This window comes from Plasmodium relictum (genome assembly GCF_900005765.1).
Source record: "Plasmodium relictum strain SGS1 genome assembly, chromosome: 9".
Lineage (NCBI taxonomy): Eukaryota > Apicomplexa > Aconoidasida > Haemosporida > Plasmodiidae > Plasmodium > Plasmodium relictum.
In genome coordinates, this window is record NC_041687.1 from 537,700 (window position 1) to 564,704 (window position 27,005).

Below are 27,005 nucleotides of genomic sequence, written 5' to 3' on the forward strand. Positions count from 1 at the left end.
ATTAGTTCTTTTAATCTCTACTATTTACATGTGAATAAATGTATATACATATAAAAAATTTTATTTATGCATTTAAAAATAATATATATATAAAAAAAAAAATTATAGCTTATTAAAATACTTTTCAAAAAAAAAAAATAAAATAAAAATTATAAAAAATAAATGGCAATATGGACTTTTTGTTAATTTATGTATGCTATCTATATGTATTAATTCTTAATTGTTTTATATTTTTTTTTTTTAAATTAATTTATCAAATGCATTAATAAATAATTATAAGAAAAAAACACTAGAAAAGTATAGAGAGATGAATATGAATTGTAAAAACTGAGACCATTTTTTATTTTATAATTCATACTAATAAGTTTGTAATATTTACACAATATATTTACTGTATATGTTATTTTTATATAAAAAGAGACACAAAATTAAGAAAAAAAAAGTGATTTATAATATACTCCTAATCTAATAAATTGCAAATTTAAAGTTAAAAAAAAAAAAAATGAATAAATTTTTCCATATTTTACTTTTTCTTGAAATATTGCTTATTTTTGTTAATTATATTAATGCTAATTATAATATTAAAACAAAAAAATTAATTTTTGAGTCTAAATCAAAGCAATGTAAAAAGTCTATTTATTTCTATTGCGAAAAAGAATCATTTTTTATATCAAGTAAAGATAATGTATATGTAGAAATTCAAGATGATAAAACAATTATAAACAGTTTAAATATATATGGAAAATTACACACAAATGATTTATTATTTTTTGAAAATAAACAATGGAAATTATTCCACTTGAATACTTTCGATATAAATGATAATTCATGGAAACCCTCGGTATTATATCATATATAAAAAGTATATATATATATATATATATGCATATAAGAAATAAAATAAAAGATATTGAATAAATTATTATATAAAAAATTTTTAAATATCTCTAAATCTATTATATTACTGATTATTTATTACTAAAATTATAAGGATATCTTAATTATGATTTGTTCGAATTTATATTTATTTATTTTATTTATTTTTTTTTTTTTTCAATGTATAGTATATATATATATATATATAACTATCAAATATTAAAATTATTTTTAAAGGAGTTTAGTACATGCCACAATTCTCCCGATACGTTCCTTGGTGGACCATGGTAGAATACAAAAAATAAAAAATATAAAAATCTTACAGAAATAACAAATAAAATAATTTGTTTTTTTTTATAATATATATAAAGCAAATTTGGTGCTACTGAAGCTTATACTCAAATTAGTAATTTACCAAAGCATAATGTGTTAAACATAAAATTAAGAGTTCATTTTTTTGATAAATGGGATAATGATTCATTATTCTTACAAGTTGATAATAAAACAATATGGACACGTAAAAAATACATATATAAATATAAATTAACATATTTTAATAAAATAAAATTTTAAATTTATATTATACTTTTTTTTTTTAATTTCTTAGAATCTCATGAATCATGCCCTGAAGAAGTATTAAAAATATATATTATACTTTTTAAAATTATTCATACTTTTTCTTTTTCTTTTTTTTTTTCTAGAAGTGTCTTTCAGGAATAGATGTTTGTGGCCAAAATCATCCTGACCGTTTATCAGTTAAAATAAAAATTATATATATTTTTTAAAATATTTTTCTTTCCCTTTAAATTTTATATTTTATTTTATTTTTTTTATTTATATTTTTTTATTTTATCTATATAATAATACGTTTTATCTTTATTATAATTATCTAAGGTTCCCGTAGATGTACAATTTCAACATTCCTCCGGTATTAAATTCATAATAAAAGAAGATTCAATGAAAAAGAAAAAAAGAAAATAATAAATAAATTTATATTATTTTTTACTTTATCTTTTATTTCTTAAAAATTTTAGATACATTAACTATATTAATTGGAAGCACTTTAAAAAAGGCAACTGACTCATGTGTAACATCATGGGGAATAGATGATTTTATCATTTATTATAAATAATTTTCTCATTCTGTTTTAATTAAAAAAATTACTTTTTTTTGTTTTTCATTTATAATTTCTATCCATTTTTTTTTTTTTCTTTCTATTATTTTTTACCAATTAGAAAAAATAAATTAATAAAACATATTTATTTGATATATATTTTTATATTTAAATAATATTTTATTATATACGTATGTATATATTTTATTTTTTATTGTGTTTCTTTTTAATATATTATTTTATTTTATTTTTTTTTTATTTTTTTTATTTTTTTATTTTTTTTTATTTTTATTTTTTTTATTTAAATTTATTTTTGATTTAATATAGAATCAACTGTCAAACCATCAGAATTTTTTTTATTTATATCAGCACCAATACTTATTAAATAATTAATTATTTCCGTTTTATCTGAATAAGCAGCAATATGCAATGCCGTATCACCATAAGAATCTTCTATATTTATGTCGGCACCTTTCTCTACTAAAAGTTTAGCAATTTCTAAATGCCCCCTATCACAAGCATAATGTAAAGCAGTTAGACCATCTGAATTTTTTTGACTTGTTAAATAAGGATAACTATCTAATGTTTTTTTTACATATTCTATATTTGCAGATACAACATTTTCACATAATATATCACATAAGCTATTATTAGAATCATCAGCATTTTCTTTATTATAGTTATTTTCTTTTAATGACTTCATTTTACTTACACTCTTTGAAAATTCAAACGATAAATTATTGTTTAAATTTTCAATAGCATTTGGAAATAACTTGTTAAAAAATTCTACATATAAAAATTTACAAACCTTTTTATTTATATTATAACAATTTTTCCACGAATTTATTTTTTCATTTTCTATATAATCATTTTTATTTAATTTTGACTCATTTATTTGATTATTATTATTTTCATTATTATTATTACATTCACCTTCATCATTATTTAATTTTATATTACCCATTATAATTTGTTTATATAACCCATATAAATATATCCATTCTTCAAATTTCAATTTATTTTTGTATAATTTAACAGCCTTGCATGTCTGAATAAATTTTTCTTCTAATTCTTCATCACTAATATTTATAACTACATTTTTATCTAAAATAGGCAATTTTACTTTTTTATATTTTCTAGAAAATATAAAAGGAGTACTAAATAGCCAATTCTTTAAATTATATAATATATCTAATAAACGAATTTTTTTCCTATATTTATTTACCAAATATATTACAGCCACTGCATATACAACATTTAAAAATAACACAGGTCTATTCAAGTTTTTCAACATATTTATTGCTATAAAAAAATAAGATATAATAAAAATATAAATTATAATAAAATATTAGATAAAAAATTTATATACTTGCATATCATATATATATATATATTTTTAAATCATTGTTTAAAATTCAAGTATTAAAGACATAAAAAAGAAAAAATATAACCATATAAATAAATAATTCTTCAAACACATTTTTATCTAAATTATTATTACATTTATATTTTTAATTTACATTTTATAATAATTATTATAAATATACTTACAGTATGATAAATTTAAAATTAAAAAAAAATAGAGAATTATACTCTTAAAGGCAACATATGCAATAAAATATGGTTATATCAAATAATTTTTTTTCTATTGAGCATTAAATAAATTATTAATTAACAAAAGTATCCAACATTTATGAGTTATGTAAAAAACTATATAAGATGAAATTTAAATTTTAAAGTAGGATTTATACATAATTTTGTTACATTTTATCTAAATTATATCTATAATTTTTATTAATATAAATTAATAAAATTTTTGACTATAAATATGTAATAAATTTTTTTTTTTTCCTTTTTTAAATATATTAAAAATATAATAGATTATTTATAAATTATTTTGCATATATTAAAATATTTTTCATTATTGTTGCTTCATTATAATAGTAAATATATAAAATGGAATACATAAATAAATATTCATAGAAGTATTATGTTTTCTTTTTAATAGGCCAGAACTAATTTAATATTATTAATAATTTATTATTTCTTTCTTTCTGTAGTGTTTTAAAAAATGCCAAATACAAAAAAATATCTTTCATAATTTATAATATATATTTTCATCAAATTTTTCATTTTAAAGTATTTCAACTTTAATATACAAACTTATCTTTTAATTTACCTCATCTATTTTACAATGTTTTGCATATGTTATCAACGAGCTAATTCTCTAAATTCAATTAATTTATAAAAAAAAAAAAAAAAAGCAAAAAAAAATTTTAAATATAATAAAAATAATTATTAAAAAAAAAATATATATATATATTTGTAGAAATTAAAAAAAGTTTCAAAAAAAAAAAAAAAAAAGTTATCTGTAAAAAAATAAAAAAAATATGATAAGCGAAGAAGATACTGAAAACACTGAGGAAATAAACAACTTCTTTTTTAATTTATCCAATATAATTGATGAAAATGACGTAAATAAATTAGAAAAAAATAGAAAGACAAAGAAAGAAAAAAAAAAAGATAAGAGAGAATTATTAAAAGAAAAGAGAAGAAAAAATAGACCAGAAGAAAAAAGAAGGAAAAAAAATAAAAAAAAGGAAGAATTGTTAAAAGTATTAAATGATTTAAATGAAGAAGAAAAAATAGAATATTTAAAAGAAAGAAAAGTTTTAGAGAAAAAAATGAAAGAAAGAAAAAGAGAATTTTTATTGCAATCCTATAATGAGGGTTTCAAAATATGTTTTAATTGCAGTTTTCAAAATTACATGGAAGAAAAAGAGATTTGTAGTTTAGCTAAACAGATTTTTTTATCATATCACTATATGATAAAAAATGATATACCAATTCAATTTCATTTTACTTACTTAAATAATAATGATAATTTATTTTCACAGCTTAAAAAATATTCATTAAATAAATGGAAAGTTCATATACATTCAGAAAATTATTGGGATATTTTCTCAAAAGAAAAAATTGTAGTTTTATCTCCTGATGCTAGTGAAGTAAAAAAACGAAAAAAAAAAAACTATATAAAAAATTAAACATTACTCATTTTCTATTTTTCATATCATATTATCTTAGGAATTAGAAGAAGTAAAAAAAGATGAAGTCTATATTATTGCAGCTTTAGTAGATAGAAGTATATCAAAGGTTTTTCTCTATAAAACTAAAATATAATTATAATGCACATATATATATATATTTGTTAAAATATTTATTATAACTTTTTTTTTTTTTTTTTAATTTTTATTTAGAATTTATCTTTCTATCAAGCGTCTTTATACGGTTTCACAACAAAAAAATTACCCTTAGAAGTATAATTTTGAAAAAAAAAAAAAAATATTAATATATATATTTATTAATGTATGTGTACATCTGTTAAAACATCTAAATATATTTATTTTATTTTTAGAAATATATTAAAAAAAAAAAAAGTAATGTGCTAAATGTGAATACTGTTGTTGAAATTTTAATTAATTATATAAAAACAAAAAATTGGAGGAAAGTTTTCGAAATATGTATTCCACAAAAAAAAGTTCTAAGCTATTGCCACGAGTTATCTAAAAATGAAGATGAAAATATAAATATATACAATAATAAAAATGAAAATATTAATAGAAATATAATTCAAAATATGAATGAATATAATAATGAAAATATAAGTGAAAATGCATATGAAAATATGAATACATAATATAGACATAAAAATAAATATAAAATATATATATTTTAGTGGAAAGTAATATATATAGTAACAAAAATACATTTATATTGTTTTATTATGAAGCATTTTTAATAGAATAGATAAATATTTACACATTACAGATATGAATAAAAAAAGATTAATAAAAATATATTTTTTTAGGTTTTTCCAAGATTAATTGAAAAAAATCTATTCATTTTTTGTATATTCAGTTATATATATTTTAAAGATTTTTTTAATCATTTGTATTTAATCTCTTTTATTTAAAAAATTGAAAGTACACTTTAAAAAGATCTAATTTTTTTAATGTATATTTTTTTTTTTTTTTCAATAGCACTTTTATAATTTAAATACTATTCTCAATTTTTAAAAAATTTTAATATTCTATTTAAAAAGAATTAAAAACAACAATTGCACTCAAAAGGGCATTCTTTTGTGTATCCTCCTTTTCCTATATATAATAATAAATTTTTCATTAATAAAAATGTATATTAAATTTTTTTTATATTTAAAAACAAAAAATAAAATTAATATTACCAATCTTAAGTTCTTCCATTGAGTAAATAGGTAAACCATCTGGAGTACATAATCTTTCATTTACTTTTTGTTTTGATACGTTATTTTTATCTTTCTTCTTTTTATTTTTTGTAACGCTTTCTTGATCTTTTTTAACCTTTTTTGTTTCATCATCCTTTGTGCTTTTAGTTTTTATTTTACTAAATATGTCATCTATACTCGTTTTCACTTCTAACATCTCTTTTTTTATTTTTTCATCCTTTTTTTTTTTCTTTATTTTTCTTCTTTTTTCACTCTTAGATTTTTTCAGTAACTTTCCTTCCATTTTAATAAAAAGGCCTTTTCTTTTTACTTTTAGAAAAAAAATTATAATATTACAAATACAATGGAAAACATAATTTTTTTATTTTATGTTAAAAAGTAACAATTTTTTTTTTTTATAAAACTTACATTTTTTTTTTTTTTAAATAACAGTAACATTGTTTATTCTATATTCAATTTTTTATTTTTTATTTTTAAAAATATAAAATTTTTTATTTAATATGTTCTTTTAATTATAAAAAATTATCTTAATTTAGCGAATATATAAAAAAAAAAAAAATAGAAGTAAAATAAAATAAAAAAATATAAAAAGGCAAATTAAGAAAATACAATTTTAGTATGAGCACATTCATTTATATTTTTTTTTTTTAAATAAATTTTTATTTTATTACTGTAAATAGAAACTTAAAAAAAATAACAGTTAAAAATAGATATAAAAAAAAAAAGTTTTTATATCTATTAAAGAAGCATAAAAATTCAACAAATTATATACTTTATCCATTTGTCATATATATATATATATATTATTTATAAAAAAAAATTTCAAAAAATTAAAAATTAAGCAAATACGAAATATTCTTTAATAATAATATATAAACTTTCTATTTTATAATTCATGAATTATAATAATTTTATTTATATTTATAAAATTTCTCACATTCTTTATTATATTTATGTTTTTAATATAAAAAATATAATTTATGTTATTTTATCTTATTTATCTTTATTATTTAGCCGTTTTTTTTTTTTTTTTTTTAATTTAAATGTACTGTTTACTATAATTTTATTTTACTATAATATTTATTAATACTTTATTATATTATTATTAATATTTCATTTTGCTAATTTTACTATAGCTTTATTGTTACTACTTTATATAAATGCAATTCCTACTTTTTTCATATTATTATGTTGCTATAACAACCCTTATTTATTGTTACTTTTCTTTTTTTTTGTGTAGGGGGATTTAATCATCTCTAGTGTCTAATTCCTTACTATCTTTTATATTATTATCATCTTCATCTTCTTCCTTCTTATTATCTTTGTTGTTTTTTAACATATTTTTCATTTCTCTTTCCTTATTCCATCTTTCAATTTTCTCTCTTCTTTCTATACTGTTTTCTCTCCTTGCATATTTACAACTCCTATCAGCATCTTCATCCTCATAATCATTACTTTTACTCCTATTTCTACGCCTACCATTATGATGATTTTCCTTATATCTGTCTCTTTTATATTTATCTTTACTACCTCTTTCTCTATGGCCATCGTGATAATCATCTGAATCATCACTTCTCCTTCTTCTTTTTCTATATTCAGGAAATTTTTTATACATTCTTCTATATAATTTTCTTTTCACACTTCTAGGAACATGTTTGATATGCATAAAATTGCAATATCCTCCTCTTCTGCATTGGCCATCTACAAATTGCCTGCATCTGGCTTCTCTAAAATCAGTAACAGGTGTGTATTCAATTTGTAACGGTTTACCTGCATAAAATCGTCCGTTTAGTTCCTTAACAGCTTTCTCAGCATAATCTTCATGTGTATATTTAATATAAACATTACCAATAATATGATCCCCTATATTATCACAAACAACCATGTCTTCAATTTCTCCATATTTCATTAATTCTTCAAAAACTTCTTCATAAAATTCTTCAAAATGATCAGCTGCTTTATCCAATACTTCATCGTCAACCATTTGTCCTTCTGCAATAGCAACAGCTATGGGTGGATTATCATACATATGTCTTATAACTAAAGTTTGAGAACAGTTTGGTTTGTAATGACTTCTACTACATTGATCTCCATGACGACATGCTCCAATTTTCCAAAAAAATGGACAGTTGACTCTATCTTCTTCTGTTCCTATAATACGAGCTAAATGTTCAGCCATATTTTTTTTTTTTTTTTTTTTTGGCTTAAAATAGAAAAAAAAAAAAAAAGATTATTTTCACTTTCATTCAAACATTTCTTTTTATAATTTACATGTACTTGTACATATAAATTATTATATGCTCATACAAAATTATAGTAAAAAAATATAAATATATATATTATTTTTATAAAATACTTATACGCATTAATATAATTTAATAATATATTAATCTTATAAAATAGTATGTACTTAATAATACATAATAATATTGTAAAAATATATAAATTTTTAAATAAAAATTAATTTTGACTTATTTTTCTAAAATATGGAATCATCAAAGAAAAAAAAAAAAATTCTAATATATATATTTCTACTCTTTTATATTTAAAAAAGTATGTATTCTTTATAACAATATATGTCAGAAAAATTATATCATATGCAATATTTAAAAAATATTCAATAAAGCAAAGAAATAATATAGAAATTTTTTTTTTTTTTTTTGCTAAAATATGTAATATATTTAATTTTAGATATATGAAAAATTTTTGTAATCATATTTCTCTTTAATGCTTTAATATCACACTTAATTTAAATAAAAAATTAAATATTTAAAAAATATAATGTAGTATTTCTTATGAATTATAGTTTCATTTTTTTTATTAATAGAAAATTAGAATAATAATAAAAAAATGTAATAAATTAAAGTATTTTTAAAAAGGAAAACTATTTTTTCAATCTCTTTTATATATATTTTCGAAAAAATTTAATTTTGTACGTCAATGCATAGATTAAATATAAAGTTGTTTTATTTAATTTTTATTGTTAATTTTTTTTTTTTTTTTTTTTTGAACATTATAATTTTTAATAATTTCATTTAATATTTTAATTTTAATTTTTTTATATTTTATTTACAATCTTATTTAAAATAAATATATAAAGAGATAATAAGAACTATATTTATCATAATAGTATTATTTTAATGTATATAATTTATAAAATTTTCATTTTATTTTACTTTTTTTATTCCTAACATTTATTCAAATTTGACATGAATTAATAAAAATAGTACAAATGTCTCATTGAATCTTAGAAAGTAATAAAACCTTTTTTTTTTCTATTTTCATTTTTTTTTTTTTTTTGTTTAAAAAAAAATTAATGCATATTTCTTTTTTTATTACTCAATTCTTTGTTTATTGTATATTAAAGTAAAATTTAAAAATTCGATGAAACTTTTTTTTTTTTTTTAATTTTAAATATATGAATATAGATATATTTATATAAAAAAATATGTTTAATGGAGAAAGTAAAAATAGAAGGATTAACTTAAGTGGGAAAAAGCAGGTTATATTGAATAAAGATTGCTTTATTGAAAAGGCTAAAAAAGAAAAAGAAATAAATCTAACTTTAGCAAAAAGAAGAAATGCTATTAAAATTATAACTTGCTTTGTTAGTTATAAAAAATATGTAGAAAATAGAAGAAAAGAAATAGATGATGTTCTTTCGAAAAGAATAAATGATATAATTTTATTAGAGAAAATAGTATCACCAACTATTTATAGGCAAGCTTTGCAAATATGTTTATATGAATTTTCAGTACAATCTACTTTTCTTTATTCAAAACTGAATTGCTACAATCACTATAAGTGTATGAACTTTGATAACATATATGCACCAATAGGAAAATTATTAGATATACTAAAGTTATATAATAAAGTAGATAATATTGATGAGGATAATATAATTACAAATGACAATATAAATCTGAATAATGAAACAAATAATGAAAAAAAAAAAAGTCAATTAAATAATTATAATGAAAATAAAAATGACAGCTTTGATGAAAATAAATATAGAAAGTTAAATAAAGAAAATTCAGAAGAAATTGTTAAAAAAAAAGATATCTGTAATCCTGTAATAAAAAATAAATTTTATCATAGACATAAGAAAGAAATAAAAATTTTAATAAACCATTTGGATATTTTATTAGGAAATTACTACATTTGTAATCTAAATATATATAATGAATTTTATAAAAAGGAAAAAACAGCAGAAAACGAAAGTTATATGTGCGATTATAGTAATAAAAAAAAAAAAAAAAAAGATACCAATATAATTTCACATTTGTATTATTTATATAATTTTATATTAAATAATTCATTTAATGAGGAATTGGCAAAAAAAATAAGAATGCAAGAAAAAAATAATAACAACAATAATAGTGGCAATATAGTAGTATCATTAAAAAAAATTAGTGAATACATAATTTTAAATATAGAAGGACTAATTACTGTTATAAAGAAAATTTATTTATCTTACAAGGATAAAAATATTATTATGTTTAATTCTAAAAAACTAATGATATATATATGTGATATGATATTTTTGTATTTTTATATAATAAAAATAAAAGGAAACGATTTAAAAAAAGATTATATAATTGATTTAAAGTATAAAATTAATTTACTTTTAGATTTTTTATTATTAAATATACCTTTTATCAAAGACCATTATTACTTATTTATATCTTTTTTTAAATATCAGATTTATGAAATATTTATTTGCGATATCGAATTAAAAAATGAATTAAAAATATTAAAAAAATTATTAATAATAATAATTAAAAACACATACAAAAATGTAGATATAATGAAAGAATTAGTTTATAATTTCTCCAATATAAAAATATGTAATAATAAATTTCATTTATTTAATCAAAAATCTTTTGATGGTAAAAATGTATCAGGAGTTAATTTATTTAAAAATTTACTTCTTTTTGTTTATTGTAACAATGAATTATTAGATGATAATGTCTTAGACATTTTATTAGAACTTTATATGCTTTTACCATTTTGTTATCATCCATATATTTATATGGTTAACAATATTAAAAGTAATGCGGATGAAAAAAACAACTCTAATGATTTACATAAATATGATGTCTTAAATAGTCAAACAAAAAAAAAAAGTGAATCATTAGTAAATGAATTAGTTAGTAAAGATAATAAAAAATTCAATAATAATCATAGAAATGAAAAATATTTAGAAATGGGTTATTATTACAATAAAAATATAATTGACTCTCTTATATATATATGCAAAAAGTCAAATTTTAACAAGTTAGATGCATTATTATTTCTTTTATTGCCTTTTAGAAGTATACATATACAAATATATGAAGGTTATAGAAATTATTATGACTATATCAAAAATATAAGTAAAAGTTCATATGTAGATATCAATATAAAATATGATAGCATTAATCAAAAAAAAAAAACATATGAATACAACATAGACGATAATAACAGGAGTAGTTTTTCAAGTTGCAATATACATAAAAATTTTACTATTAATAACTTAATTAATCTTAGAGAAAATAAAAATAAACATTTTTTAAAGCCTTCAAATAATACACAAAGAAATTCAAGTATAATTCATCCCACTCATAAAAATTTTTTTTCCTTAAATAATTTAATTAGTAAAAGAGAGAAAAAAGGAAAAGGACATGATTTGATTAATAACGAAATATTGTTAAGAGTAAAAAAAATTTTAGTTTCTCATAATATTCACATATATTTAATTAAAAAAATATATTTATTCTGGTTTTATGATTGCAAACTAAATGACACTTTATTTTTTCGAAAATTATTGTCATTTCCTTATTTTGATAACACTTCTATATCTATATATTTTTCTTCTTTTTGTTTTCTTTTCTATTATTATATTATAGTTAATATGTATAATAAATTAATAGATATAAAGAATTACAAATTTACAAAAACTTTTATGATGAATAAGTGTTTTAAAAAAACTTGTAAACTTTTAGTATTATCATTATGGATTGTGCTAAAGGGATCTATAAGCACAATTCATTACGAATTAAGAAATAGAGATACTAATGAAAAAAATAAACACATTGAGGAAATAGAAGAAATTGCTGATGAGGACATATATAATGATGAAGATGAAGAGTACGAAAAGGAGATGAACGAAAAAGAAGAGGAAAATATAGAGAAGATAGAAAATTCGGAGTTTTCTGAATCTTATTTTGATTTATCAGTACTAAATTTTCAGAAGATAGAATCCTCTTTTGATAAAGAAAAAGATATATGTAATTATAGTAAAGATATCGGAAACAATAATAAAGAAGAAATTTATAAAATTAATAGTAATGATATTGATTATAGTAGTAGTACTAATAACAACACTGGTAATAATTTTATGAATTCTGCCATTGAGAAAATTCTCGATGATATTGATAATTTAGATAAATTTAACAATTTAAGTGAAAAATATTATGATATTAATGAGAACAATAATGAAAATAATAATATACATATATATTATGACTTATATGATAATGTGAAGAATAATAATTTAAGTAATAAAAATTATGATGATTCATCATATACATCTAATATGATTAACTATTATTTATACAATAATGATAACAAAGGATTGAGTTATGTTTTACCTTTATTATTAAAAAAAATGTATAAAGTAAATAGTTATATAAATATATTTGAGGAAGACTTTTTTGTTATAAAAGAAACATTTAATTTATTAAAAAATCGATTTAATATAATTGGAGAAAGTAATAATATAAATTACAACAATAGCAGTTATGATGAAGATTCCTCTTTATTTATAGAAAAAAATGATATTTATTTGAATAATAACATAAAGTATGTGAATGTATTAGCTAACTATTTATTAAGAAATGCTCCCTTTACCTTACCATTTGATGATAGAATATTAATATTTTATCATTTTCGTAATAAGAGCAAAGAGAGTATAAGAGATGATTCACGATACAATTTTCTTGAAAATAAGCATAACTTGATTAGAAGAACAAATATATTAGAGGATGCTTTCGTTGCATTACACGCATTAGATTCAGTCCAACTAAAACAAAATATTAGAATAGCTTTTATTGATAAAAATGGAAATGAAGAAACAGGTATAGATGGAGGGGGGTTATTTAAAGAATTTATTATTTTATTATGCAGAGAAGTATTTCATAATAATTTTATTTTATTTCAGAATATTCAAAACAATACTCTATTTCCAAAAACTTATAACAAAAATGATAATTTAAATTTATATGAATTTTCAGGAAAGATAGTAGGAAAAGCTATTTACGAAAGAATATTAATTGAATCTGTTTTCAATAAAGTTTTTTTGAATCTCTTGCTATTCGACAATATTGATATAAATGACTTATACTTTATTGATGAAAATATTTTTAATAGTCTTCTATATGTTCAAAATACAAAGAATGTAGAAAGTTTATCTTTAACATTTTGCATATACGAAAAAAGATCTCCAGATGGTAGTATAAAAAAATATGAAGAAATTAAAAATTATTTTAATTTATTAAGTAAAAATATATTAAATAATAATAATAATAGAAACAATGTGAGTAATTTCTTTACGCAAAATACTTTCCACTATGCAAATATGAACAATTTTTTTAATATCATTGATAATTTGGATGTTTTAATTAACACACTCAATAGGAATCTTTCTTCATTTTCTCAAAATAATTTATATATAGACAATCCTGCCGTTATTAATGGTACAAATATATCATCAAATAGAAATACATTAAATTTAAATATAGCAAACGAAAATAGAGAAAATACAAATTTAAGAAATACATATACAAATGATGAAGAAAATGATATTTTAAATAATAATAATAATGATAATTATATTTCAAATGAAGATAACGAAAATGCAATTAATATAAACTACGATAAAGAAGATTTAGAGTGTATTGACTTAATTGAAAATGGACGTAACGTAGTTGTGAATGATAAAAATAAGAAATTATATATAAAATTATACATAAATTACAAATACAATAAATTGATAAAAAAAAAAACTCAATATTTTTTAAAAGGATTATCCCAACTAATTCCTGCTAAATGGTTTAAACTTTTTAGTGCACATGAATTGAAAACATTAATATCAGGAAATGATAAATGCTTCGATGTAGATGATTTAAGAAAAAATGTTGTATATGGTGGTGGTTATAATGAAAATAGCCAAACTGTTTTACATTTATTTGAAATTTTAAAAAATTTTTCAGCAAAAGAAAAAAGTTTGTTTCTTATGTTTGTAACTAGCTGCTCTAGATCTCCTCTATTAGGTTTTCAAGAACTTAATCCCAAATTTTGTATTTTTAGAGTAAGAGATTTTAATAGATTGCCAACTGCATCAACTTGTGTGAATTTATTAAAATTACCTGATTATTTATCAAAAGAAATATTATACAAAAATTTAATAACAGCTATAAATGATACACAAGGTTTTGATTTAAGCTAACTTAATTTTACTAAGCATTATTTTGATTAAATTTTTTTTTTTTTATATACGTCTATTTTACTTAAATTACATTTTTACTACTTCTATTGCATTCATTGTTATTGCAATATTTTCATATAACTACTAAAATATAGAACACTTATCATTAACATATGTTTTATTAATGTTATTAGTATATTATTTCATTACCTAAAAATTTCTGTTATTTTTTATTTTCATTTTTTTAAATGTAAATAATTTTTTATACTTTTTTGTTACTGCACTTAATTTTGTATATATTTTCATAAATAATTTTTTTTCTGTATTTTAATAACTTCATTATATATTTTTTTCACTTTTCTTTTTTGTTCTTTAATATCTATTTTTTTAAATTATAGTATAAAATATGAAATATCTATTACTTTATAAAAATAACTTTTTTAAACACATTAAGATGATATATATAAAAAAAAAATGGGTATATCTCTTAATATCCAATTCCTAATATATAAATACTTTTCACATAATATTTATTAATAATACTCTTTTCAATAAAATAAAACATATATATTAAAAGAAATATAAAAAATTGAAAATTTTGCAAAATATACTTCTAATATGTAGCATATTGACAAAAGAATTACATAAAATAGATTCTAGTAGCATATTAATATTTTTTTTTTTTTATATTTCCACTTAAAATAAAAAATTATTGTTTTTATATGAATTATTTATATTTTTGTTTCATTCTATTATATTTCATTTTATATTATTTAATTTTTTTGTTGTTTTATTTCGTTTCTTTATATATATATAATTTTTTTTTTATATTTTATTTCTTTTTTTTATTTCATCATTATTTTTTTTCTTTTATATTAAATATTATTTTTATTTATTATTAAGAAAAGTAAAGATTATCATTTTTAAAATTGTTTTTTCATTTTTTATAAAAAAAAATATTCTATTTGTTTTACATTTTTTTAAGTAAAGAATTTACACATAGATAAATAATATATTTTTTCTTTTTCCTTTTATTTTATTTTTTATTTTTTCCTTTTTCCCTTTTCCATTTTCCTTTTTCTTTAATTTTCTTTTTTCTTTTTCCCTTTTTTTTTTTTTCTTTTTTGGTTTTTACTTATTTCTTATTTTAATGTTTTATTTTATTTTTTTTTTTTTATTGTCCTTTTCTTTAAATAAAAAAAATACTTTTTTTTTTTTAATATTTAATTAGGCGTTTAACGAAAGAGTAATGTTATATATTACAAATAAATATAATGTAAGTTTAAATTTTGAAGAAATAATTTAATCTTTTTATTTTGATTCTGAACAATAGTATTTTTTATACTGAATATAGAAAAATGCTGTAACCTTTCTTTTTAAATTTTTCAAAACTTTGATGAAAATTACTAAAAATAGGGTTATAATTATTTTTTCAAATCTTCTCAAGAATATTTTAATGAAAATATATTTTTAACAATAACTAAAAGAAGAAATGGTTATATCCCAGTTTTATATATTATCTCCAAGAGGGGATACAATTATTAATAGAGATTTTAGAGGAGATATAACAAAAGGTAGTGCTGAAATTTTTTTTAGAAATGTAAAATTATATAAAGGAGATGCACCTCCATTATTTTATTTAAATGGTATTAATTTTACCTACTTAAAAAATAATAGTTTATATTTTGTTCTTACTTCTTTATTTAACATATCTCCTAGTTACTTAATTGAATTACTAAATAGATTATTAAAAATTTTTAAAGATTTTTGCGGGCAAATAACAGAAGAAATAATTCGAATGAATTTTATTTTAATATATGAAATAATAGATGAAGTAATAGATTATGGCTATTTACAAAATAGCAACACAGAATATATAAGAAATTTAATTCATAATGAAATAGCTACAACTAGCACGAATAAAAAATTTGCTAATTTATCTAATTTTTCTATTAAAAATTCTAATACCTTACCTTCAAATGCTTCTCAAAAGCCTATACAGATTAATGATAAAAAAAATGAAATATTTATTGATATTGTGGAAAAAATTAATTTAATTATGAATTCAAACAGTGAAATTATTTATTCTTATATAGATGGAATAATTCAAATTAAGTCTTATTTACTTGGGAATCCTTATATAAAAATAGCTTTTAATGACGATCTATATATAAAGAATATTCATAGTGATAATTCTAATAATATCATTATTGATGATTGTAATTTTAATCATCTAGTAAATTTATCACAATTTGAGAAAGAAAAAATCATATCTTTATATCAACCAGATGGTGAATGCGTTTTAATGAATTATAGAATAAATAATAACTTTAAAGCGCCTTTCAAAATATTTGCTAATATTATATATAATCAAAATCATACAGTAATATATATAATGATGATGATAATAATAATAAAATAATTCATTTATAATATATATATATATATATATATATATATATATATATATATATATATATATATATATATATATATATATATGGTATTTTTTTAGGTAGAGTTAAGTATCCGTATAAGATTAGATATTCCTTCTCAATATACATGTACCAATGTTTTTGTTAATTGTAATTTATGTAAGCATATAACAAATGTTCATCTAAATTTAAATACAAATAATGAATTGTATTCAGCTCAGTATTTATCAAATGAGCATAAATTACTATGGACTATTAAAAAATTTAAGGTAGTATATATATATATATTAATTATATAAATATTTGAATGACTGCTCAAAAAAAAATGAACACATATATACATATTTTTTTTTTTTTTTTGAAGGGGGAAAATGAATACAGCATAAGATCAAAAATAACATTATCTCCAAATTACGTATATTCTAAGCGTGATTTTGGACCAATTTATATTTTATTTGAAATTCCAATGTTTAATTTATCAAAACTTAGAATAAAGTATCTCCGAATTATCGAAAATTATAAATCAAGTAATACCCATAGATGGGTTCGTTATATTACTCAATCATCATCTTATGTATACAGACTTTGATTTTATTTAAATAATAGAAACATTATATATGAGAAAATATACTATATATTGTTAACTATTAAATAAATTTTTATAGAAAAAAAAAAAAACTTTATCTTTTTTTTATTTTTTTTATTTTATATCCATAATTTAACATTACAACTCTACTAAAAAACAAAAAAAGAAAAAGGAAAATTTTTATTGTAAAAACTTATAATTTATAATTTCTTCTTAAATAATTTATTTTGGGGGGGAGAGAGGGGATCATATATAAATAGAGAAAAGATTTTTAATGTAAAGTTACATAATTCATTTTGAACATTTTTTTTTTTTCCTTTTAATATCTTATATTTGTTTTAAATAAAAAAAAAAGCGAAATTAAATATAATCCACAAATATAATTAAAATAAAATGAATTAATAAAACAAAAAATTGATATGTTTATATATATATATAATTAAAATGTAGAGTGGACACTAAGAGACACTGTTTAAATATTTATATATTTTAATTAGAATTTATATTTTTATAATTTAAAAGAAAAAAAAGAAAAATTAAAATTTTATAAAATGTTAAATTATTTATAAAAAGACATTAAGCATAATTTTTTTAATCTATTAAAATTATACAAGATCAAAAATATGTTTAATTTAGTAATTTCGATTAACTAAATTTTTTCTTATTTCTATAAGATCTCTCTTTGTTTTTAATTATAATTATTTTTTTTTTTTTACCATTTTAATAGAGAAATCAATTTAAAAATTCCATTATTTCTTCTCCTTTTTTTCTATAACATTAAATATTTTTTGAAATAATTATGAAATCACATTCTATATATATCCTATATTTACTTCTTATTACATGTATATACTATCATTTATTTTTATTGATTCATAATTTATCTTTATTTCTAGACACTTTTATTTTCACTTTCTAAAGAAGTGTTTTGAATATTGACGTATTTTTATATATTAATATATTGTTCATTATATTTTTATATTTCCTTAATTATCTTATATTCGAATTTGATATTTTATTATCTTTTTTGTTTTTATCGACTTTTTTATTAATATCCATCTGTTTATTAACTTTATTTTGGATATTATTTTCTTCATTTAATTCACATGAGTTGTTTATTGTATTTTTACTTTTTACTTCATTTATTTCGTCATTAATAATTATATCATTTTCTCCTTTTATTTCACTATTACTGCTTTTGTCAATATCATCAATTCTCACATTTTTGTTTTTTGAATCATTTTCATTGATTATATCGTCTTTATTTATCTCACTCTTATTATTAGCATTTTCTTCTGTACCATCAGGTATTAACTTGTATGGATTTGCCTTTACAAACTTTTCGTAGTTTGATTTAATTGGATAAGGCCTTTCTCCAACACATTTAACTATATCATGATAAGAAATTGTTTCCTTTTGATATAATAAATTAGCTAAATTATGAACATGTTTTTCATTTTTTAATAAAATTGATTTAACTCTTTTATACTGAGTTTCTATAAGATTGCGAACCTCATTATCAATTAAGTGAGCTAAGCATTCAGAATGAGGTCTATATAGATTATATTCACTATTAGAATTAGGTTGAAAGGATACTAATCCTATTTCCTTATTCATACCGTATTGAGAAACAAAGGAGTAAGCAAGTTGTGTAACTTTATTCAAATCGTCAATAGCACCAGTAGTAATTTTTCCAATAAATAGTTCCTCTGCTGCTCTTCCACCTAATATTACAGCAATTCTATCTAATATTGCCTCTCGTGAGAACAACATAATTTCTTCACTTAAATGTTGTGAATAACCAAGAGCACCATTATTTCTTGGGATAATAGAAACTTTTAAAACTGGATCTGCAAATTCTAAAAACCAACCAATTAGAGCATGTCCTGTTTCGTGATATGAAATAATCTTCTTTTCAAGAGGTGAAATAAGAGAAGAAGATTTCGGTAATCCACCAATAACTCTTTCAATGGCTACTTCAAAATCTTTTATTTGAACTCCTAACAAATTAGATCTTCTCGCACATTGAATGGCCCCTTCATTAACAACATTTGCAATATCTGCCCCTACAAATCCTGGAGTTAATGAAGCTAAAATATAGCTAATATTTTTAATATCTAGTGTATCATGTAATTTTAAATTTTTTAAATGAACTTGAAATATTTCTGATCTTTCATTAATATCTGGTTTACTTATATTAACAATTCTATCAAATCTTCCCGGTCTTGTAATAGCAGGATCTAATATATCTACTCTATTAGTTCCTGCTAATACAACTACTTTATCATTAGAGGTATGAAACCCATCCATTTCTACTAGCATCTGATTTAGTGTATTTTCTCTCTCATCATTACCACCTCCTGCAAATCCACCTTTTGATCTTTTTCTTCCAACAGCATCAATTTCATCAATAAAAATAATCGAAGGAGCATGCTTTCTTGCTTGAGCAAATAGTTCTCTAACCCTAGATGGACCTATTCCAACAAATACTTCAATAAAATCACTACCACTTATATTAAAAAAAGGAACATTTGCTTCTCCTGCTACAGCTTTTGCTAATAAAGTTTTTCCTGTACCTGGAGCTCCACATAATAATGCTCCTTTTGGTATTTTTGCTCCTAATATTTCATATTTCGCAGGATTTTTTAAAAAATCTACAAATTCCATTATTTCTTCTTTTGCTTGTTTCATACCTGCTACATTAGAAAATTTTATATCCGTTTTAAAATTGTTTTTATTGATAGGAGATATTTTACTAAACTTAAATAATTTATCCATACCACTATTCGTTACATTTTTTAATGTAATTTTTTGAAATAAAAAAATTAATAATAAAAAAAATAATATACTTGGAATATATCCTTTTACTTCATTTAATATATTTGTTTCATTCATATACTGTACTTCTATTATTTCTTCTCTATTTATATTCATTTCTTTTTGAATCTCTTCTACCTTTCTCTCAAAACTATCACTATTACCAATTCGAAAACATACATATTTTAAATGATACTTTTTTATTCCATATGTATTTAAGTAAGCTTTCACATAATCTTTATTTATTAACTTAATTTTTTCTACATATCCTTTAGATAAATAATTGTAAAAAAACTCATTTGGGGTTATTTCATTATATAGGCTATTAGAATCAACAAATAATAAGAAGAGCAATAGCAACAAAAAAAATATATAAAAAAAATAATTATCAAATTTTTTATTTTTCTCATCTTCAGGCTTATATGAATTAGGAGAGGATTTTTTGTCTTCAAATCTTTCAAATCCTTTAGGAACTTTGGTAAAATAAATTTTCAAAAACTCAAATAAATTTATTTTATCTCTTTTATTAATACGCAAAATATTCCCAAAAAAAGAAATGTTTTTTTTTTTTAATTTGCTTTTTTTCAAAAAATTAAGAATTTTTTTTATATCTTCTTTACTTTTATCTGAAAACTTATCAAAAAAAGAAATATATTTTTCGTTTAACTTATTCTCACTCAAAAAATTTCCTTTCATTTTATAATTTCTATTTTTGTCATTTATCCTATTTAATAGTAAATAATTATTTAAAAAATATTTTATATTTTCATAATTTACAAAATTATTTTCTTTATTTCTATAATAAATTTTTTCATCCCTATTTATTTTTTTATTGTATATTTTGATGTACTTCATAAACTCATTTTCAAAATGAAAATTATTTTTCTTCCATTTATGAATAAATTTTAAAAATGAATTTAAAGAAAATCTATATTCTGAACTTTTATCATTGCATACATCACTTTCGTTTATATTTTTTATATTTTTATTCAAATGGTTTACACATAAAGAACTATATTTTCTCTCATTTCCTTCTAATTCTATTTTCTTACGAAAATTATTTATCCATTTATTATTAAAAACATTTGCTTCATTATATAAAAATTTCTTATTTTTTCTTATTACAAACAGTTTATGCATTTTCTTTTATAAATATATATATACTACTTTAAATAAAAATATAATATGAAATCAAATCATTATAAAAAAAAAAAAAAAAAATATATATATATATATATATATAATTAATTATTTTTTCGGTATTAATAAAAAAAGATAAATAAAAAATTATTATCAATGAAACGATATAAGAACAACTATAAAAATACGATTATACTATGTTATCAAAATATAATCAAAGTAAAACTTCATATTTTATACTTAAATATGATAATTACATCTTTATCAATATATTTGTTTAATATTATATTTTTTAAATAAAATTCAATAAAAGAAATATCATGCATAATTGTTTAAATTCCTTTAAAAAAAAAATTTATAGAAAATTAAAAAAAAAAAAGTTTAAGATGAATTGAAAAAAAAAAAAAAATTAGAGAAATATATATATATATTAATAAAAATAATAAATTAAAAAGGGGAAAAAAAAGTATGTATAAATATTTATTTATATATATATTTTTTTTTTTTTTTTTGCAAAATCACGTTTTTTCTCTATGTATTGAAAATATTAAAATTGTTTAAAATTTTAAAGATTATATGCAACATATAATCAAAGATTCATTATTTTTGTGTACATTAGTTTGTATATATATATTTTTCTCTTTAATCTTATATATTTAGAAGTACTAATTTATTGGATAAGATTAGCTTCATTTTAATTTCTTAAATTTTTATTTCAGACAATAATGCATTCTTAAATAATAAAAGTTTATTTATTTCTGGTAATATTTAACTTATTCTATTTTTTTTTTTTTAGTTTTTTAGAGTTAATATTTTCTGAAATACAAATGTCTTATATTTAGTAATAAATATCTTAGGAAAAACACTTTATTTTATAAAAATTCATTTTATTTTTATGTATTCAATTATATTTCATTTTATTTATCTTTTTTTTTTTTATTACATTTTATAGTTATGCTTTAATTTTAATGTATATTGCATTCTGAGCAAACAATTTTGTAAAGATTTAATGAAATTGATTCTATTTTACATATTTTCTTAATTTTTATTTTCGTATCTTTTATTTCATAAAGAGATATTAAATGTGTATCATCAAATATTGCAAAAATTTAGTTTTTCATACATTTTACATATCTTCCTTTGTAAATAATAAATAAAACAAACGAACAAATGGGATGTTATGAATTAAATAATGAATTATAAATAAACAATTAAAAAAATTACATAAAAGATATAAATAAGTTTGTATGTAAAATGTAATTTTTAATTATTTTTAAATATAAAAAAAGATGATACTTTAGTGATATATATATATATATATATATATATATATTTATTTATTTATTTATTTATTTATTTATTTATTTTATTTTATTTTATTTTATTTTATTTTATTTTATTTTATTTTATTTTATTTTATTTTTATGCAATACTTTATTTTATAAAGTATTTTTTTTTCAATCTTTATATATCATAATAATTATTTATAATTTTAATTTTACTATGAATATTTTCTTATTTGTATCTTAAGTATTATTTCATTTTTTAATAATAAAAAGTATTTAAATTTAAAAATATACCTATATTATTTAAGTTACATTATATATACTACACATAAAGATTAATGACAACTCTTTAAAATTTAAAAATAAATTTTAGAACGAAATTCAATTATAAACGCATTTTTTTTTAATTTTCCTAAATATAATAAGCAAACGAATATTTTCATATAAAAAAAATAATAATAAAATAAAAATATATGCATATTTATTTTAAATAAAATAATTTTCCTTCGTTATTATTTAAAAAAAAAAAAAAGATAAAAGAATAATTCAAATTACTAAAAAGTTAATAGATATTTATTAAAATGAAAAAAAGATGTTTAGTTTCCTTTTTCTTAATAACAAAAAAATGAGATATTTAATATTAAATTTTAATTTCTTTGAGAATTTTTGTTTTTTATTGTAACATACTATTATTAAAAGACAATATTTGTGTAAAGAATGAAATTTTATTGTATTGAATATCTAATTAATTTTTGCTCTATGCATTTCTATTTTTTACTATCTTTTTTTTTATTTCTTTTAATAAAGTTTCCTTTTCAAAATTTATTTGGATTTATATATAACAAAAATATATATATATAAATATTTATTCTTACATATTGATATAATTTTTTAAAAGTAGCTCAGTATGAAACTACCAATTAGATGCTTTCAGATATATAAAAAAAAAGAATAAATTATCTAATTGTTTATATAATTTTTATTTTATGTAGCACATTATAAAATGACTTACATAATTTTTTAAAAACTTTAAAAAATACCAAAAGCCTTTTTTTATAAATTTTTTTTTTAAATAGATATATAATTTATTTCTGTTTATCTACATAATTAATTTTTGTATCCGAGTAAATTATTTTTTTAAAAAAAAAAAAAATTAATACGTAGAGAAAAATATAACACTTTTTTATTATCTTTTTTTAAGATGTAAAAAAAAAAATATATTTATTCTTTCTTTTAATATTTTTTATATTAAATAAATAAAAGAAAAAAATAAATATGTAAACATTTATTTAAATGGAAAATTTTATTTTGTATTTATATTCTTTATTTAGTTATTGGTTTGAACATGCAAAAAATATAATTTTTCTATTTTATTTTTTTTTTTTTTTTCAAAATTATATATATATAAGTATTTGTATATATTAAACTACAAAAGCACAATTACGGTTATTAAAATATAAGAACAAATCTATTAAAATTTACTTATTAGTAAAATTATAAAAAACTACTTTTTAATTGAGTATATATATATATATATTATTTTTTTTTATTTTTATTATTGTACTGGAGATCATGTAAAAAAATAAAATTAAATTTTATTTTCTTTCTAATTTGTAATTTAAATAAAATTTTCATATAATGTATGTATATAAAAATAATTTAAAATATATATTTTTACGAATTTTTTTTTTTTTAATTATTATGAGAAAATTTCATCTTATGTTTATTTTCTTACTTTTTATCTAATGAAATTAAATTAAAAAAAATTATAATTTTAATATTACAAAAAAAAATGATGATCTGCCAAATTATGAAATAATTTCTTAATTTTTAATGCACACTAAAATATATAAAAACAAATAAATTTACTAGTTCACATCTTTCTTTTTTTTGTTTTTTTGTCTACTGTGTTTTATATATGCAACTGTAATTGATATATATTTGTTTATGATCATCAAATTATATAATTTTTTTAAGTTTGTCCTTAGCACTTAAGTAATTTAAAAATTTTTTTTTTTTTTTTTATTTCATTCGTATATATACATGTATATTCCTCTTAATTTAAAAAGAATAAACTTTTAAAAATAATTATTATTTTTAACAGTAACCCTTAATGTAATCTTTATATTTTATATATAAAATAAAAACAGCATACTGGAACTTTTAATATTACATTTATGAAGAAATAAAATGATAAAGATATTAAATTATTAATTCTATATATTTGCTTTCTTTCATTTTTACTTTATCTAGTTTTAAATATTTTTAAAACTTTTTTTTTTTTTTAGAATCTTTATATTTAGTTTTTATATATGTTCTTTATTTTATTTTCTTGTATACTTATTTATTCTAAGTATATAAACATAATAAGCTTACATATACAATACCGTATAATTTGAAAATAAAAAAATAAATTTATATATATATATATATATATATATATATATAAAGAAATAACTTTTATATGAATAAGATGAAAACATATTTAGAATATTCATAAATTATTTTATGAAAAATTATAAATTGATAATTTTAAAAGAAAATAAGGATATTATATTGAAACTTTATATTTTTTTATTTGTATAATTTTTTATTTATTATTAATATGGAAAAAATCAAATCAATGAATAAAAAATATAGTAAGAATATTAATAGTCATCATAATATTTCTCTACAAATAGCAGCAAATAACTTGAACACCATGCATAAAAATAGTAATGAAGATATGGAACATTCATTAGATATTACTAAAATAAATTCTTTAATTAACACAAATGAAATAAATGGTAATGATACAAATAATAATAAAGAACATATTGGCAATGAGATAATATATGTAAACGATAAACAGTATGAGAGAATTTTAAAAAGGAGAATGAGGAAAATAAAACAAGATATAGAAAAAAAAAGAAAAGTTCGTGTATATAGGACTATTCAAAAAAAAGTTGTTCCTACTATGAATAATTCTGAAAATAATATAAATTTAAATAATAATTTTAATACTTCTTTGTATAATTATGATTTAAACTCAAATGATTCTTATATAAAAAAAAATGAAAACTCCAATAGCTATATTGCATTAAATGAAAGTATGCAAGCTATTTATGATATGAAATCAAATAAAAATTATGAGAAGAATATGTATTTAAACGATTACAATAAGTACAATAACTTAAATACAGATGATGATTATAAAAAATATATAAATATATGCGAAATAAATAATATGAATAACATGAATAACATGAATAATATGAATAATATGAATAATATGAATAATATGAATAATATGAATAATATGAATAATATGAATAATATGAATAATATGAATAATATGAATAATTTAAGTAATATTGAAGAATTAAATAACATAAGCAAAATGAATAATTTTGATCATTTTAATAATATAAATACTGTTAATAGTTTCAACCAAATTAATAATTTAAATAACATGAATAATTTTTCTAATGCTATGAATGAAAATTTCATATATGGGCAATATAACTAAACATTTATATTTTTATGTTTCCTTTTTTTTAATTAAAAACAAAAAGCGTTATAATGATTCGAATGTTAAAAATTTGAACTATTCTTTTTTTTAATTTTTTGTTTTCGTTGATTTAAATTCTTATTTATCTTTATTATTTTTTTATAGCAAATGTAATTATAATAAATAAAAAAAAAGTTAATTATTATTCAAGTGTGCATATGAAGCATAATAAATTTTTATTAGAACAAATAATTTGATAATTTTTTCGTTTTTTTTTTTTTTTTTTCAAATTTCCAAATTATTCTTGTCTTAAATTTTGCTATACCCATAATTATTTAAAAACTATAAAAGTGCATCTGAAAATACATTTTTAATTTTATTTGAAATTTTTTCCTTTTTTCCTTTTTTTTTTAAATAGATATGTATCGAAAGAAAAAGAATTATATATCTTATGTATTTTTTGCTTTATATTAATTTTTATTTAAATAAAAAAAAAAGAAATAGTCTAAATTAACTTTTTACATAGCTTG

At 17.9% G+C, this 27,005-nt stretch overlaps 9 protein-coding genes across 9 annotated transcripts; 5 read left to right on the top strand and 4 right to left on the bottom strand.

Moving 5' to 3' along the window:
• Positions 1–502: 502 nt before the first annotated feature.
• Positions 503–2,008, top strand: PRELSG_0915700 (conserved Plasmodium protein, unknown function; the record flags this gene model as incomplete). The annotated part of the gene is made up of 7 exons (XM_028676588.1): positions 503–841; positions 1,114–1,163; positions 1,248–1,393; positions 1,484–1,509; positions 1,578–1,631; positions 1,771–1,804; positions 1,911–2,008. 7 exons carry the CDS (start codon positions 503–505, stop codon positions 2,006–2,008), a joined length of 747 nt encoding a protein of 248 aa, XP_028533062.1.
• Positions 2,009–2,297: 289 nt separating this feature from the next.
• Positions 2,298–3,284, bottom strand: PRELSG_0915800 (acyl-CoA-binding protein, putative; the record flags this gene model as incomplete). The annotated part of the gene is made up of 1 exon (XM_028676589.1): positions 2,298–3,284. One exon carries the CDS (start codon positions 3,282–3,284, stop codon positions 2,298–2,300), a length of 987 nt encoding a protein of 328 aa, XP_028533063.1.
• A 1,096-nt stretch (positions 3,285–4,380) lies between these two features.
• PRELSG_0915900 (tRNA m(1)G methyltransferase, putative) lies at positions 4,381–5,687 on the top strand (the record flags this gene model as incomplete). Its single annotated transcript, XM_028676591.1, has 4 exons — positions 4,381–4,995; positions 5,075–5,143; positions 5,248–5,307; positions 5,406–5,687. The coding sequence occupies 4 exons, from the start codon at positions 4,381–4,383 to the stop codon at positions 5,685–5,687; spliced, it is 1,026 nt and encodes a 341-aa protein (XP_028533064.1).
• Positions 5,688–6,094: 407 nt separating this feature from the next.
• PRELSG_0916000 (conserved protein, unknown function) lies at positions 6,095–6,537 on the bottom strand (the record flags this gene model as incomplete). Its single annotated transcript, XM_028676592.1, has 2 exons — positions 6,095–6,147; positions 6,234–6,537. The coding sequence occupies 2 exons, from the start codon at positions 6,535–6,537 to the stop codon at positions 6,095–6,097; spliced, it is 357 nt and encodes a 118-aa protein (XP_028533065.1).
• Positions 6,538–7,500: 963 nt separating this feature from the next.
• Positions 7,501–8,433, bottom strand: U2AF1 (splicing factor U2AF small subunit, putative; the record flags this gene model as incomplete). The annotated part of the gene is made up of 1 exon (XM_028676593.1): positions 7,501–8,433. The coding sequence occupies one exon, from the start codon at positions 8,431–8,433 to the stop codon at positions 7,501–7,503; it is 933 nt and encodes a 310-aa protein (XP_028533066.1).
• A 1,269-nt stretch (positions 8,434–9,702) lies between these two features.
• PRELSG_0916200 (ubiquitin-protein ligase, putative) lies at positions 9,703–14,742 on the top strand (the record flags this gene model as incomplete). Its single annotated transcript, XM_028676594.1, has 1 exon — positions 9,703–14,742. The coding sequence occupies one exon, from the start codon at positions 9,703–9,705 to the stop codon at positions 14,740–14,742; it is 5,040 nt and encodes a 1,679-aa protein (XP_028533067.1).
• A 1,471-nt stretch (positions 14,743–16,213) lies between these two features.
• Positions 16,214–17,745, top strand: PRELSG_0916300 (AP-4 complex subunit mu, putative; the record flags this gene model as incomplete). The annotated part of the gene is made up of 3 exons (XM_028676595.1): positions 16,214–17,104; positions 17,237–17,425; positions 17,521–17,745. 3 exons carry the CDS (start codon positions 16,214–16,216, stop codon positions 17,743–17,745), a joined length of 1,305 nt encoding a protein of 434 aa, XP_028533068.1.
• A 987-nt stretch (positions 17,746–18,732) lies between these two features.
• PRELSG_0916400 (ATP-dependent zinc metalloprotease FTSH, putative) lies at positions 18,733–21,699 on the bottom strand (the record flags this gene model as incomplete). Its single annotated transcript, XM_028676596.1, has 1 exon — positions 18,733–21,699. One exon carries the CDS (start codon positions 21,697–21,699, stop codon positions 18,733–18,735), a length of 2,967 nt encoding a protein of 988 aa, XP_028533069.1.
• A 3,909-nt stretch (positions 21,700–25,608) lies between these two features.
• Positions 25,609–26,493, top strand: PRELSG_0916500 (conserved Plasmodium protein, unknown function; the record flags this gene model as incomplete). Its single annotated transcript, XM_028676597.1, has 1 exon — positions 25,609–26,493. One exon carries the CDS (start codon positions 25,609–25,611, stop codon positions 26,491–26,493), a length of 885 nt encoding a protein of 294 aa, XP_028533070.1.
• Positions 26,494–27,005: the final 512 nt, after the last annotated feature.